The sequence below is a fragment of the Python bivittatus genome, unplaced genomic scaffold, assembly GCF_059951505.1.
Source record: "Python bivittatus isolate LINGU-HERP-01145 unplaced genomic scaffold, Pbiv_v1 ctg000020_np1212, whole genome shotgun sequence".
Lineage (NCBI taxonomy): Eukaryota > Metazoa > Chordata > Lepidosauria > Squamata > Pythonidae > Python > Python bivittatus.
Genome location: NW_028277030.1, coordinates 117,269,646 through 117,283,291, shown reverse-complemented (window position 1 = coordinate 117,283,291; position 13,646 = coordinate 117,269,646). Strand labels below are relative to the sequence as shown.

Sequence of the window (13,646 nt, the reverse complement as noted above, 5' to 3'; positions counted from 1 at the left end):
GGTGAAGTATCATCAGTACATTGATGACACCCAATGATACATCTCTTCCCCAGGCAAATTAAGTGATGCTGTGGATGTCTTATCCTGGTGTCTGACGGCTGTGAGGGTCTGGATGGGGAATAATAGGCTTTGGCTGAGTCCTAGCAAGACTGAATGGCTTTGGGCTTTGGGGTCTGCCAGTTCCAGGACTATGCCATGTTTGATGCTGGATGGGGTTGTACAGTCCCAGATAGCCCTGGTGTGCAATCTGGGGGTCCTTGTGGACTGACGACTCCTGCTCGAAGACCAGATTCATGTTGTGTGACAGTTATGCCCATTCCTGGATCGGGGGGGGGGAGGCTCTGCTCACAGTCACTCATGCCCTAGTCGCCTCCAGATTGAATTACTGTAATGTGCTGTACATGGGGCTGCCCTTGAAGAGTATCCGGAAGCTTCAGCTGGTGCAAAATGCAGTGGTGCGGGCAGTTATATGTGCTCCTAGAACAGTACATGTCACACCTCTGCTCTGCGAGCTGCATTGGTTGTCAGTCTACTTCCAGGTCCAATTCAAGGTACTGGTTTTGACCTTTAAAGCCCTTCATGGCATGGGGTCAGGTTATTTGAGGGACCACTTCTCCCCAGTTACATCTGCCTGTCCCATCAGATCCTGCAAGAGAGGCATGCTGTGGGTCCTGTATGTCAGGGAACTACACTTGGTATGCCTGAGGCGGCGGGCCTTCTCTGTTGTGGCACCTGCCTTATGGAACATTCTCTCCCCCCCACCCCGAATTGAGGTTACCTCCATCCCTATTTATTTTCTGGAAGTCTCTCAAGACCTGTCAGTGTCATCAGGCCTGGGGGTCTTAGGGGACCGGTGAGATCTTGAGGTGGCTCCCTTGTTGATCTAATCTCTTGTTTGTGTATGTTTTTAGCTTTTTGATATGGCTGTGTTTGACATGTTTATTGTTTTATATTTTTTGCTGTACACTGGGTAGAGTCACTTCTTGTGAGATGAGCAGCCATATAAATTTGATAAATAAATAAATAAAAATAAAAGATAGAGATACTATATATTGTATAATAATTTAAACTTTAGTTAAAGAATTTTGTGGTATCCAGTAAATATCTTGCCTTCAGATAAATTATTTATTATATTTCCAAATCCTCTGATATTTACATTTGGAGGAAAAGTGTAATTTGGGCCATGTAATTTCAGAGATGTAAACATTTTGATGTGAGCAGTTGACTGTCTGTTTCTTTTTAGAATACATTCTCTCTTTCCCCAGAAAGAATGAGATGTTTAACTCTCTGCTTGTTCTGTAGATATTCCTTTTTCCATCTGATTTCTTTTGAGGTCTCATATCAAAACCAATATAATAATGCTACAGAGATCATGGTGCTCAGATAGATCCATTTGTGTGGTCTTTAACTTAAAACTTTTCATGTTTACATTTTAATTTGGCAATGTTCTTTTTAAGTACAGTTGCCTAAATGACCTTCCTGAAATGCTTATGGCGGAAGCTACAGACAGTTTTGTTGTCTGCCTTAAAGAAGAATTAACAACTACAAACTTCTCCCGCTATAGAAAAACTATGGATAATCTTGCTTCTTGTGTGGAGTTTATCAATATAGGTATGGTTAAATTTTTATATTTTATATATTTCAAAATGTATTTTTGGTTAGTCAGTATAAGATGCTAAAATGTATACTTGAATTTTTCAGGTAAATCAAGTGTGACTCAACTATTCAAAGAAGGTAAATGCTTGGTACCTCTTCTTGGATTGGAATGTTCTGTTAATGAGATAAGAATATGAGATGAAAATATTTGATACCTGTTTCTATAGGAAGCATTTTTCTGTTGCTGGCTAGGTCTTTAACTAATTAAAAGCATTTTCTATATCTTGAGATATTACATTTTTTTTTTTTAAGAGAGGCAGATTCTTGACTGGAAGGGTTTCCTTTTATGAAATAGGCTCTCTGTGCCCCTGCAGTCAGTTCTAGAGTTCTCAGATTCTGTAGGGAGGCTGGGGTGGGAATTGTGGGTGGGAAGAAAAGAAGTATAAGAGGAAATGCTATTGTATTTGTATGTATTGTATGGAGTTGCTGGTCCCAATTGCAGTTGGTAACTGAGGACTACCTGTATATACCTGAGCAAAATGCAGAATGGTTCACTGAGTTCATTAGGATAAAGAAGCTATGGATATTACACTTGATGGTTAAGGATGAGGATATTGAAAATTCTCTCAATTCTCTATATTTTAAAGCAGAAAATGTTAAGTAAGGAAGTATTTCCCTTCTGCTGAGCTATGCTGCTTTCACTTAAAAAACCTAACCATTCTGATACTTCAATGTAGTGCTATTTCTATAAGTTGACTTAGCTTTTATATATGACAAGTTGGTGTTATTAAATAATAGTTTATATATTTATTAACTTTATTTCCATAGCTCTTCAATTTCTGTTGAAATCTATACTTGAAATAGAAGAAGAAAACCGGTAAGTGCCAGTACTCAAGGTAAAATGTGGAGAGAGTGTGAAAAATGTAAAATGCAAATTTAAAGGTTATTTGGGAGGACACCTTTTATTTTTTTAAAAAAATTCTTAAGGCCAATGAGCTGTAGCGGTTTGATGTTGAGATACAGTATATGCCTTGAGTTCAGTTGTACTTTGTTTGGTTTATTGGTATAAAGTTTATCAAAACAGTTTTGAAATCTAAGTGATAAAATTTTTGAATACTGATATTGAGTCAATTTAAACATTCTGCAAATTCTTCCCAACGAGTTAGGATTTTTATTCTACATTGGGAAAGTATCTTCATCTTAGAACTTTGCAAAAACATAATTTTGGGCTGAATGTCAATGCTGAACATGAAAATTAAGACTTTTGTACTATTTTGAACACTTCAATTCTGTAGTATTCCAATTCCTACATTTTAGATTTTTATTTGTGTGAGAACAGGTATGTTTTAATCTCAGTCTAGTAAGTAGTTCTAGTAATGCATTCTGTAACTTGGAAGTTCTCTTATAGTTTTGGCTATTACATTATTTTTTTTTACTCATTAATGGAATAAGTAAACAAATAAACTGATTTGTAGGAGAAAACTCACTTTCTTAATCTCCAGCCTTCCTTTTGGGGACAGATTACTCTTTTAATGGCAAATGATTGTTTTCACACATTCAAAATCTTTCACTTATTGTCTAGGACTACGAGTAAACAGCATTTGCAAAATCAATTAATAATATATACTTTTAATCAAAACACAGATAGCATGTCAGCATACAGTAGTTTTTAATTTTAAAGAAACATTCTCATTATAAAAGATAATGTTCAGGAAATATACAAAAAGAGCTCCACAGCATTTGTAATGTGTTCTTGTTGATTAAGTAATTTAATTTTGTTCATTATGAATCTCTGTCCATCAATCTACATGCACATATGCATGCATACGTATATACAGATATATTGGTATGAATATTTATCTTACGCAACACTTACCTCTTTAGATCATTTTCTGAAGCCCTGTTCAGAAAATGATGCAGAGCAGTGAGTGGGAACATATTAGCACCTTTTTAGTGGCAATGTCTGCATTCTGGAAATCTCTTTCAAGAATAATGCATCATTAGTGGCATTCACGCTATTTTTTTTAAAACATGGGACTATATCCAGATAGCTTCCCATAATGCTGGAAAGCTTTTTATTATCAGAAAAGGAAGAGAGTCTCTTGCCCCTGCCATTTCCCACATGCTCCCAAAATCTACTCTGTAGGGTTTTAAAAGATCCTCAGAAACAGATCTGAAATAAGTTACTTGTGTTATTTGTATCTTTTTAAAGGAAATTCAGTGGAAATCACATTGCTCAAACTCGGCTGATGCATGATTTGCTTATGGGAATTAAAGTTTCAATGTCGTTGATCCAAAAAATTCTGGAAAATATGCAGGGATGTTTTTGGAAGAAATTGGATTCTCCCATTTGGCAATGTATGTGTGGACTTCTGAACAGCTTTATATGCTTCTTAAATAATGGTAAATAGTGCTAATATTTTAAGTTTTTAAAGCTGCTTTACCGTTTGTTGGTCATTGGCCTTTAATAACAAGTAGTTGTCTGGAGTAATGTGAGATACTTGTTCACCCTCTCATTTTAAATTTTCTTTAACAGTTTATTTCAAAAGGGAGAGAAAGTCAGGAATAAAAAAACTCAGGAATAAAAACCTTCATACTGAAATAACATCACTCTTGCTTTTTTTTTTTTTTTTTACTTGGGTTGGATTTTAAAAGTTCTGTGAATGAAATTCTGCTTGCCAAAGGGATACAAGTAGTCCTCACTTACTGACCACCTTGTTTAGCAACCGTTCAAAATTACGATGGCTAGGGAAAAAAACCCCCAGCTTTGCGACCAATCCTTGCAACAAGCAGAATTAATGGAGAATGTGGAAGTGAAATTGCAAGTCATGGTCACATGACGTCTCACTAGATAACTGCTGAGATTTGCTTAACAACGGAAGTGGAAGTGATGTCATACGTCCAGCACAGTCATGTGCTTTTTTGCTTGGTGACCATGGCGCTTAGCAACTGAATTGCTGGTCCCAGTTGTGGTCAGTAAGTGAGGACTACCTGTAGTTATTTCCTTCACTTTGTCTAAAACTCCTTGAAGATCTGCTCTGCAAGTTTGGAGGACCATATGATGCCATTCATTTGCTGTATTCATGTTGTGTATTTATTTTCATTTTCTTAATTTTTATATTGATGTTTTTAACCCTGCCAGCCACAGTCACTTGTGCAAGATGCACAGCGATATGCATCAAGTTAAATGAACGAACGAACGAATGAATTATATGGAACAGCACAAAAGATGGTTTGGGAAATTGCAGGAGAGGGAGCAGTTGTTAACAATCCCCTCCTTTTGTATGTGGCAGCATATTGTGGTTTGTAGTCTTTTCTGAAAATGGAAGGAACATTCTGTTTATGGAAGAGCTACTCTTAGTCCTAGTTGGAATTCAATCAAGGATCTTACCAGTGGCTGGGTTCATGTATCATATTAAGTCATGTATTTTATTATACTTGTTTATTGAAGAAAACACAATTACCTGTGTTTATACAACATGCCAAGCAAGAAACAAATAATAATTTAGCATAACTTGATGGACAGTTGAGACCGCTGTATGTATTGATGTTGATGATTTTCTTCACTGTGCTTATGAGAATTAGTGTGATGGATGCAATACAAAAAGAAAATATAGTAGGAATTGCCTTATTATTTCAGAAAACCAGAATGGTGCTCAAGTACTTTAAATGCCATTTATAATTCTAGTATCTGTTTCTTCTATTTAGAAGACCTTCTACAAACTATCCAGACTTCAGCAGGATTGGCTGTTGTTCTCTTTATTAAGACTATGTTTGAACCTGTTGAGAAGCTACCTTGTTTGGTTAGTGTGTTTCCTTTGAAAAAAGTAAAAATACAGGTAGTCCTCACTTAACGACCACAATTGGGACTGGAATCTCGATCATTGAGCAGAGTGGTCATTAAGTGAGACACCCACGTGACTAGTTCACTCAGTGACCTCAATCCATGCAGTCCCGGTTCTGGTTGTTAAGTGATCTTCTAGGTCATTAAATGGACGGGGCGAAAGAGCTGCCTGCTGAATTGACTTTCTGGGGAAGCTGGCAGAGAAGATTGCAAATGATGATCACATGATTGCAGGGGCTTGGCAAGCAGTGGTAAATACAAGCCAGTTTTCAAGCACCTGAAATGTGGTCACGTGACCGTGGGGGGTGGGGTGGCGTTTTATGATAGCCAGAAGTGTTTTATGGGCTGTAAAGCATCTTTCCAAGGCTGTCGTAACTTTGAACGGTCGTTAAATGGCCAGTTGTAAGTCGAGGACTACATGTACATGTGATATTAATTTTGAATGTGTATTTGAAACATTAAGCTAAATGAAGAAAGAGAAATTACTGAAAGAGTAGCCATTTCAATATTAGTTATGTGTTTCATATTTTATGTAAGTTCTGTTACAGGAAATATTGCCCTTTTATGATATGATAAGATACAGGTAGTCCTCAACTTACAACCACAATAGGGACTGTAAAACTTGTTGTTAAGCGGTGTGATCATTAAGCAAGGCATTTTTAATTGTGAGCCACCCAGAGTCACCCTCTGGGGCGATGGGCAGCATAGAAATTTAATAAATAAATAAATAATAAATCAATCATGCGTCCGCACCCGATTTTAAGACATTTTTGCGGTGGTTGTTAAGTGAATCACCGTGGTAGTTAAGTGAATCACATGGTTGTTAAGTGAATCACGCATTTGTTAAGTGAATCACATGGTTCCCCATTGATTTTGCTTGATGGAAGCTGATTGGGAAGTTTGCAAATGGTGATCACATGACCCCAGGATGCTGCAACCATTGTAAGTACATGCTGGTTGCCAAGTGCCTGAATTTTGATCACATGACTGGGGGGGATGCTGCTTGGTCGTAAGTGCAAGGACCAGTTGTAAGTCATGTTTTTCAGTGCCCTCATAACTTTGAACGGTCACTAAACAGATGGCCGTAAATTGAGGACTGCATGTAACTTTTACTTAGAAGTTAGTCCTGCTGAATTCACAGGGATGATTGTCAGGTGATTGTTTAAAGGATTGCAAATGTAATCTTGGTTCCCCAGATTTGCTCAAATTATAGGTCCGAATTTTGACCACGATTAAGCTTTTTAGATGCAATCCTATACAGGCTTGGGGATAGCTTATAACGCACTTTGATAAGACATGTATTTGGAGAGTGAAAATTGAGAAAATTGAATTTCCATTCAGCATGAGCTAGCTTTATAAAAAAAATAACATTTGCATTTTGCCAGTTGTATTATAATTTTTTGATGTCTTCCAATGATCTGATAAACCATACTTTTTGGTTTGCTTTTTTTCCTCTTATATTACGGTTATATTACATTGCTTTTTGCAGATCAGTGACTTGATTTGTGGCTTACTAAACTCTTCTGATGTGCCAAAGTGGTTTGTGGACAGCTGTGGTGGTCTTTGTACTGCTGAACTTTCTGACTCAGTCCTCCTTTTTCTTTGTCATGGAGCACTTGCTATGTTAGAGTGGAAAGATAACAGCATGGGAGAGAATGCAGAGAAACTACTCTTGGATATAGCCTCTGTTTTGTTGACCTTGAGCACACGGTAAAAACTACTTTTATTTTTTATAGTTTTAATGATATAGATGAAACTCAGATTCATCCTTGGCAAGGCTCAGTTTGCACTGTAAATCCTGTGAATGTTGAAATATATCATAAATAGTATATTTAGAAGTATATTGGTGTAGTATTTAAGGTGCTGGCATAGAGACTGAATTCTAGGCCTGCCTTAGGCATGAAAGCTAGCTAGGGTATTTTGGGCCAATCACTTTCTCTCAGCCCAACCTACCTCACAGGATTGTTGTTGTAGGGAAAACAGGCAGGAGTATTATGTATAAATGTCTCCCTATGGCTACAATCTTATATCTGCTTATCTGGGAACAAGCACTGTTAGCTTCATGGGAAAATGGTTCTATTTAGTATTATGAGGATAATTTCTCCTATTACAGTCAGAGTTTTCCCTTATTTTCCTTTCTACCTCTCCCGTGTTCCCCAGTTCTTTTCTATAGGGCTCCCTAATCTTCTAAAGCACTTTAGGGAGCCAGGGAGTAAGGCAGGGGAGAGGGAGAGCTGGATCTACACATGCATATTTTTCATTAACACAATTGGATACACCACCGGTGGTAGAACATGTAGAAAAGAAACCTACATAAGTATTTCTATATTTTATCTTTAGCCAGAGTTGAACTTGAAACTAGTCTAAAACCAGTCTGAAGTTATTTTTAGACTGGATAGGTTTCTAAAATGGAGGAGTTTTAGAAATATGTAGACTCATGTGCTAAAGGGAAACCTTAGAAAAATATACCCAACCCTTTATTATATTTTTTCAAGCATGTTTGTCCCGCTCTTCTGTCAGAAAAGCTGTCAGAATATGGACATCTACAGTGGGGGTAAGGGGAGGGGTCAGTTGGTTTCCCAGATTTCAGCTCTCATTTTTAAAAAGTGCCAACTTCTGGTCCTGCTGGATAAGATATGTAAACACTATAGAGTACTTTATGACAATACAGCAGTAGTGAGTATTGTGTGATCTCCTGACATGTTGAGTTTTTTAAAGGGAAATGTGGTGGAGTGGGCAGGCAGGTTAAACCTGACCTCCAGTGAAGCAATTCATTAAGGACTTGAGGGAGTTCTGTTTGTGTATGTAGAGTATTAAGCAAGACATCAAATTTGCCTTTCTCTTTCTTCCTGGAGGGGGCATCTTTCTCATTCTAAGCTGGGTTCTGCACTAGTAACTTACAGTGTCTTCATAGCATTATCCAGCCATTGTTGTAGTGCCATAAAATCTGTCCTTGTTACTGTTACATGGGCACAATGATCATTGGATTTCTCTAGAAAACATCATGCAGTTGGAGAAAATTAATGTTTTCTCATGCAGTGTAAAGGACTTTATGGTGAATATACCAAAGTCTCTTTTGTTTTACCTGTAAAACATAATTTAGGGGTGGGTTGCAAACTAAAATGGGTGGTACTGTATATTTAAATGAAATCAGGAAGTATTTTTATTAGCTTTATATCCTGCCTCTTACTTTGTAGAGGCATTTAAGATGGTTCAATAGTTCTTTGGACTTCCTTTTGACTTACAAGGAGCACCTTTACCAAATTATGTTAAGCATCAATTTGTTTACCTCTTTCAGTCTGTAGAAGAAACCAAGCATTGCTTTAGGATTTTAACAATGTAAATTATATTCACATCTCCCATTATAGTTTTCCCTACCCCCTAGAAATATGCCTGCAGGCATCCAGAGAGCAGTTTGCATATACTCTAAAATAATGTAACACATAAACAGAAAGGAATGGTGAAGAAAAAAAAAATTAGACATTGAGCAGAACAAAAAATAATAATTAAAGTATGAAGAAGTAGTATTATAAATCAGAAGCGGTCATATAAATGTAAATAAGAACTGGAATGAGGAAGGAAAAATGATCCACATTTTTGACACCTGGCAAATATTTGAGCATCAGTATTCAGTTAGTTTTAAAATATGATCATATATTTCTATTCTGCTTTACTCTGTTTGTTTTTCCAAGGTTAAAAGAGTCTGTAATGGCAGCATCTCTATCCAGAATTCTAGCTATTTGGACCAATGTAGCATTGGATTTTCTTCAATCAAGTTCTAGAAATCTGAAGCTCAATCTCAATGGAAACTCAGAAACCATTGGTAAAATGTTGGATTATGTGTACGCATATTGGGAACATCCACTAGATGCAGTTAGGCACCAGACCAAGCTAATATTTAAAAATCTTCTTCAAATACATCAGACTGCTGTGAAAGAATCAATAATAAAACTAGACCCTTTCTTCTCAGAGTTAACTGAAAGCTTGCTAGGTTTAGAATGGCATGTTAAAGGCAAATATTCATCACTTGGGTGTCTTGTGGACTGCATTGGCATTGAAAATCTTTTGGAAATTGACAGAACAATTCCTGCACAAATCTTGGGTGTAATGAATGACCAGTCTTTTGCACCTTATGCAAGTGATTTATTGGAAATCATGTTTGTGAATCACAAGAGGCATCTTACATCCAGTTTGGAAAAAAACACCTGGATTGATAGTTGGCATGAGACATGGGTCTCTCCTCTGCTTTTGATTTTATGTGATGGAAATCCAGAACAAGCCACCTACGTAACAGATTATTACTTACCAAAATTGCTAAAATGTAGCCCGGAAAGTTTGAACTATATGATTAAAATCCTTCAGATTTCAGCAGAATCTAATGTTGGTAAGACATTTTATCTTATACTTCACATTTTGTAGCGTAAGATATCCATAAACAGGCTGAGTTGGTGGGTGATAGTGCTGTTCAACTTGTTTTGGCAATAAATTTGTTGGAGGTGGGGGAGGATGTTTCATGTTCTTAGCTACTTAGAGCATAAGTAAAGATGCCCCTTGATGATTGGAAACATACGTTAGAATTTATTTTCTCAAGTCTTCTTTCAATAAATAATATAAATGTTATATTCTTTACTACAAAGCCAAGAAGAGTTGGTTGTTTCCTCCCTTTTATTAGTTTTCTTCATAAAAGTTATTAAAGATACATAACCAGATTTTCCCCCAACTTTAACTCCTACCACAGAAGGACATTTTTATTTTGACTTTCATATTATAAGAGACTTTAATATTATTTCATAGAATGTCTTCCAGTCATTAGAGCAGCCATGACTTTTTTCAGTTCAAATGGTTGCTTTGTAAGCTGTTCCTTTCCAGCAAAGCCTCTTTGCTTTGCTGGGAAAAAAATGAAATAAAGTGGTTATACATGTACACATATGCAGAGACACTTGGGATTAGAAGTGGCTGCTTCAGTGATTTGAGGAGAGATGTTTTGTGTGTACTCTCATGCCTTCTGAAATATCCTTTCAAAAGATTTGCACAGCCTTAATATTTAAATACCATGATGGCGCTTGTTATTTTGAGTCATATCCATGTGTATCGCAAACATTAAGCTATGCTAATCTGTTTGGTGGATATGATTTTTATGGGCATTTTGAACCTGAGAAAGAAATGACAAACATCTTTGTTAATTATAATTTATGTATGTTTTATTAAGGAACTTGCAAAACCAGAGGAGCTCTTGGAGCCCTAATGGCATGCTTGAGAACTGCCAGGGCTCATGGGCACTTGCAGTTTGCAGTCATAATGCAAGATGGCCTTGTGTCTGTGAGCTGTATAAAACAAGGTTTGGTTCACCAACATGATGAGGTACATGTCTTAATATTTTAAATGTTAGAGTTAGTATTTCAGAGAAAAACCAGATAACTAAAAACTTGCTTCTAATTTTAAAGGTACGAATAGATGCTTTAGGTTTACTATGTGAAAGTCATCGCAGCACAGAAGTAATTTCCATAGAAGAAATGCAACTGATACAATTTTTTATTAGATACAACTTGAACAACCAGTCAGCAGCAGTGAGGCAACAGATTTGTTCCCTACTGAAAAAGGTAATTTAAAAATGTGAATGTGTAACTTTATATCCATGTTTGTCAAAATCCTATAAAGAAATACAGTGGAAATGAAATTTCATGGTGTCTCTATGGATTTTTAAAAAATATGTAAAGTAATTTGTAATGTCATCTTTTTAATTGAATTCTCTTTTGCTTTTTTCTTCTTTCAAAAGCTATTCTGCCGGATATATGAAAGCTCCCAGACAGTTCATAAAATGCAGCAATTGAAGTCTAAACAAGGTCTAATTAAACAGTCAGTTACATGGGATCCATTAACAACTTTGCAACAGTACAAGGTATGTTTTGTAAATTGCTCTAATCAAAAGAATTAATATTTTTGTGTGGCAAATTTCAAATAATTCAGTAACCTACAGAAGAGGAAGGTAAAATAAGCAGTTGATTTCTGTGATATGGAAAATTAAGGTATGAGATAGAAAAGGATTCATGTAACATTGCCTTATTCTAACATAAAGAAATTGTGGATTTAATTCAATATTGTCTGCATTAATTGGCAGCAGCTCTCATATTTCTTTAACAGGTGATTCTATAGACAGATCATGCTCCCCTTTTTAAATATTGTTGTAATGTGCTCCGTCCTAATCTGAGTCTTATGCTACATGTAGAAAACCAACCGATCTGGTACTGTTCTTAGGAGAAATCTGAACTCTCACTGGCTTGAAGTGACAGGGTATAATCAAACAACTATATTGCTGGCTGGAGGGCAGAGCTGGCGTCGCGGCGGTACGGCGGGCGATCCTGGGCTCCCAGGATCGCAGCCGATATCTCCCCCCCGGACGGTCCCGATGGACCTAAGCCGTCCCGTAGAGATGGCGATCGCAAAGGGCGCGTCCCGCGGATCTCAGGGACGCTGCAAGTCCCAGATTGATCCCGGGAGAAGCTCTTGAAGCCGGTGGAGGAGAGGCAGCCAAAAATGGCTGCGAAAGCCGGGACAGCTCCAAAGGAAGAAGAAAGAGAGGGGTGTCAACCGGGTGAGATGGACCTTTACTATTCAACTATTCTTAGAGAACACCTTAAGTAACTTAAAGAGATTTTTAAAAGTGAAGAAAAGTGGATCAAGCGGTGAGATTGAGCCTTATAAAAAAAAAAAAAGGGGGAAAAAATCTTTTTTTTTTAACTTTCCCTTTTTAGTGGAATTGGTAAGATGTTTTTTCTTTTAAAAAATATATATTTTTAACTGGACTGGCTTTTTCTTTTTAATACTCAATAATTCTTTATCTTAAGCCTCTTTTTTGACTAAGATTTCTTTATTGTTATAAGAAATTTATATTTTTTGATTTTGAAATGGGGAAAGTGGAGTTAAGAGAAAGTAAATGAAAGAAAGTTGCACTGCCATCTAGAGGCTCGACATAGTGCCTTTTTTTTTCCATTGTGACGCATGCTCAAGGACCCTGGGCTTTCTAAAAAGATAGTGGGATGTGCATGTTTATACAGGTGCCATCCGAATAACTATAAACAAGAAAGTGGAGTTGAAAGCAACTTTGAAAATATCAAGATGGAAAGTTTGAGTTAGTCACAAGAGCCTTGATTAGTGGCAGTAGCTCTTCTTTCTGCTAGAAGCTCTGCTTTGCTCTCTATTCCCCCCCCCAGTTGGATTTTTAAAGAGATCCAGCCTTTCCCCTCCTCTTCTTTTTTTTTTTTCTTTTGCTTTTTTTTCTCTTTCTTTTGGCAAGAACAAAGATAAAGAATCCTTTGACTCAATGAAGGTTTATACAAGATAATAGACTATACGAGAAACACAATGCAGAAAAAGATTTTTAAACTATCGAGGATAACTATAAAAAACTGGAAGAAGAGCTACAGAAATTCCTGCAAAAAAAAGAAAAAAAAGATATTAAAGCTAAAATGGACTTAATTAAACATAAAACGGGATCAATGGAAAAGGAAGAAATAGCACAAGAAATCAGAAACATTAAACAGAATTATTTTGAGGCTTATAAACTGAGAATTAAAAGGGTTAATCAACTGATAAATGAAGAGGGACAGACTTGTTCTTGGTACTGAGGGTGAGAAAAAGATTATATAAGATTATAATGGAAAATCGTACTAAGAGAATGTATAAAAAGAAGAAGTAAAACAATATTGAAAGAAACTACTTCAGATGCTTAAAGAAAAAATGAGGGGAATACAACAATGATGGAACTGACAGAAGCTTCAAAAAGCAGAATGTTTGAAAGGACATTTATTATTGCTTTCTCTTATCCAATAATATAGAAAAAGGAATAAACAGCTAGATGTTTTGGGATATTGAATGAAAAGGGTGAACTTAAAATTATGCAAGCGCTGGAATAAAGTATAAAACTGAGATATATAGTTAAAAATTGTATTTGATTATAAATGTTTTAAGAGATTAGACTAAAATTTATATATGGTTGGATATAGTAACATATAGATTTTAAACTAGAGACATTTTTGTTGAAACATGTAGTGAAGAATTAAGTATGTTTTGATAGTGGTTAGAACTGTAACTTTTAAGAATTGGAAGAATGAAAAAGTACCTATGCAGGAGGAAGTTATTGAAAATTATGGAATGTGCAGAGATGAGTTAAATTGAGATTTGAAATTAGAATAAGAAGATAAGTAAT

At 36.2% G+C, this 13,646-nt stretch overlaps 1 protein-coding gene across 8 annotated transcripts in view; it reads left to right on the top strand.

Moving 5' to 3' along the window:
• The window catches only part of THADA (THADA armadillo repeat containing), a 158,326-nt gene that overhangs the window by 9,742 nt on the left and 134,938 nt on the right, over positions 1-13,646 (top strand). For 6 of the 8 annotated variants that reach the window (XR_015797371.1, XM_088147556.1, XM_088147534.1 and 3 more), the window contains exons 5-14: positions 1,463-1,611; positions 1,702-1,734; positions 2,425-2,473; positions 3,809-3,999; positions 5,305-5,399; positions 6,930-7,150; positions 9,133-9,824; positions 10,650-10,801; positions 10,885-11,040; positions 11,217-11,339. Coding sequence is in view for 7 of the 8 variants with exons in the window: in XM_088147556.1 (XP_088003682.1) it covers positions 1,463-1,611; positions 1,702-1,734; positions 2,425-2,473; positions 3,809-3,999; positions 5,305-5,399; positions 6,930-7,150; positions 9,133-9,824; positions 10,650-10,801; positions 10,885-11,040; positions 11,217-11,339 (1,861 nt within the window). In the remaining variant the exon portion in view is untranslated. Of the gene's footprint in view, positions 1-1,462; positions 1,612-1,701; positions 1,735-2,424; positions 2,474-3,808; positions 4,000-5,304; positions 5,400-6,929; positions 7,151-9,132; positions 9,825-10,649; positions 10,802-10,884; positions 11,041-11,216; positions 11,340-13,646 lie in introns of those variants that run through there. The other 2 variants (XM_088147564.1, XM_088147568.1) reach the window with 2 other exon arrangements.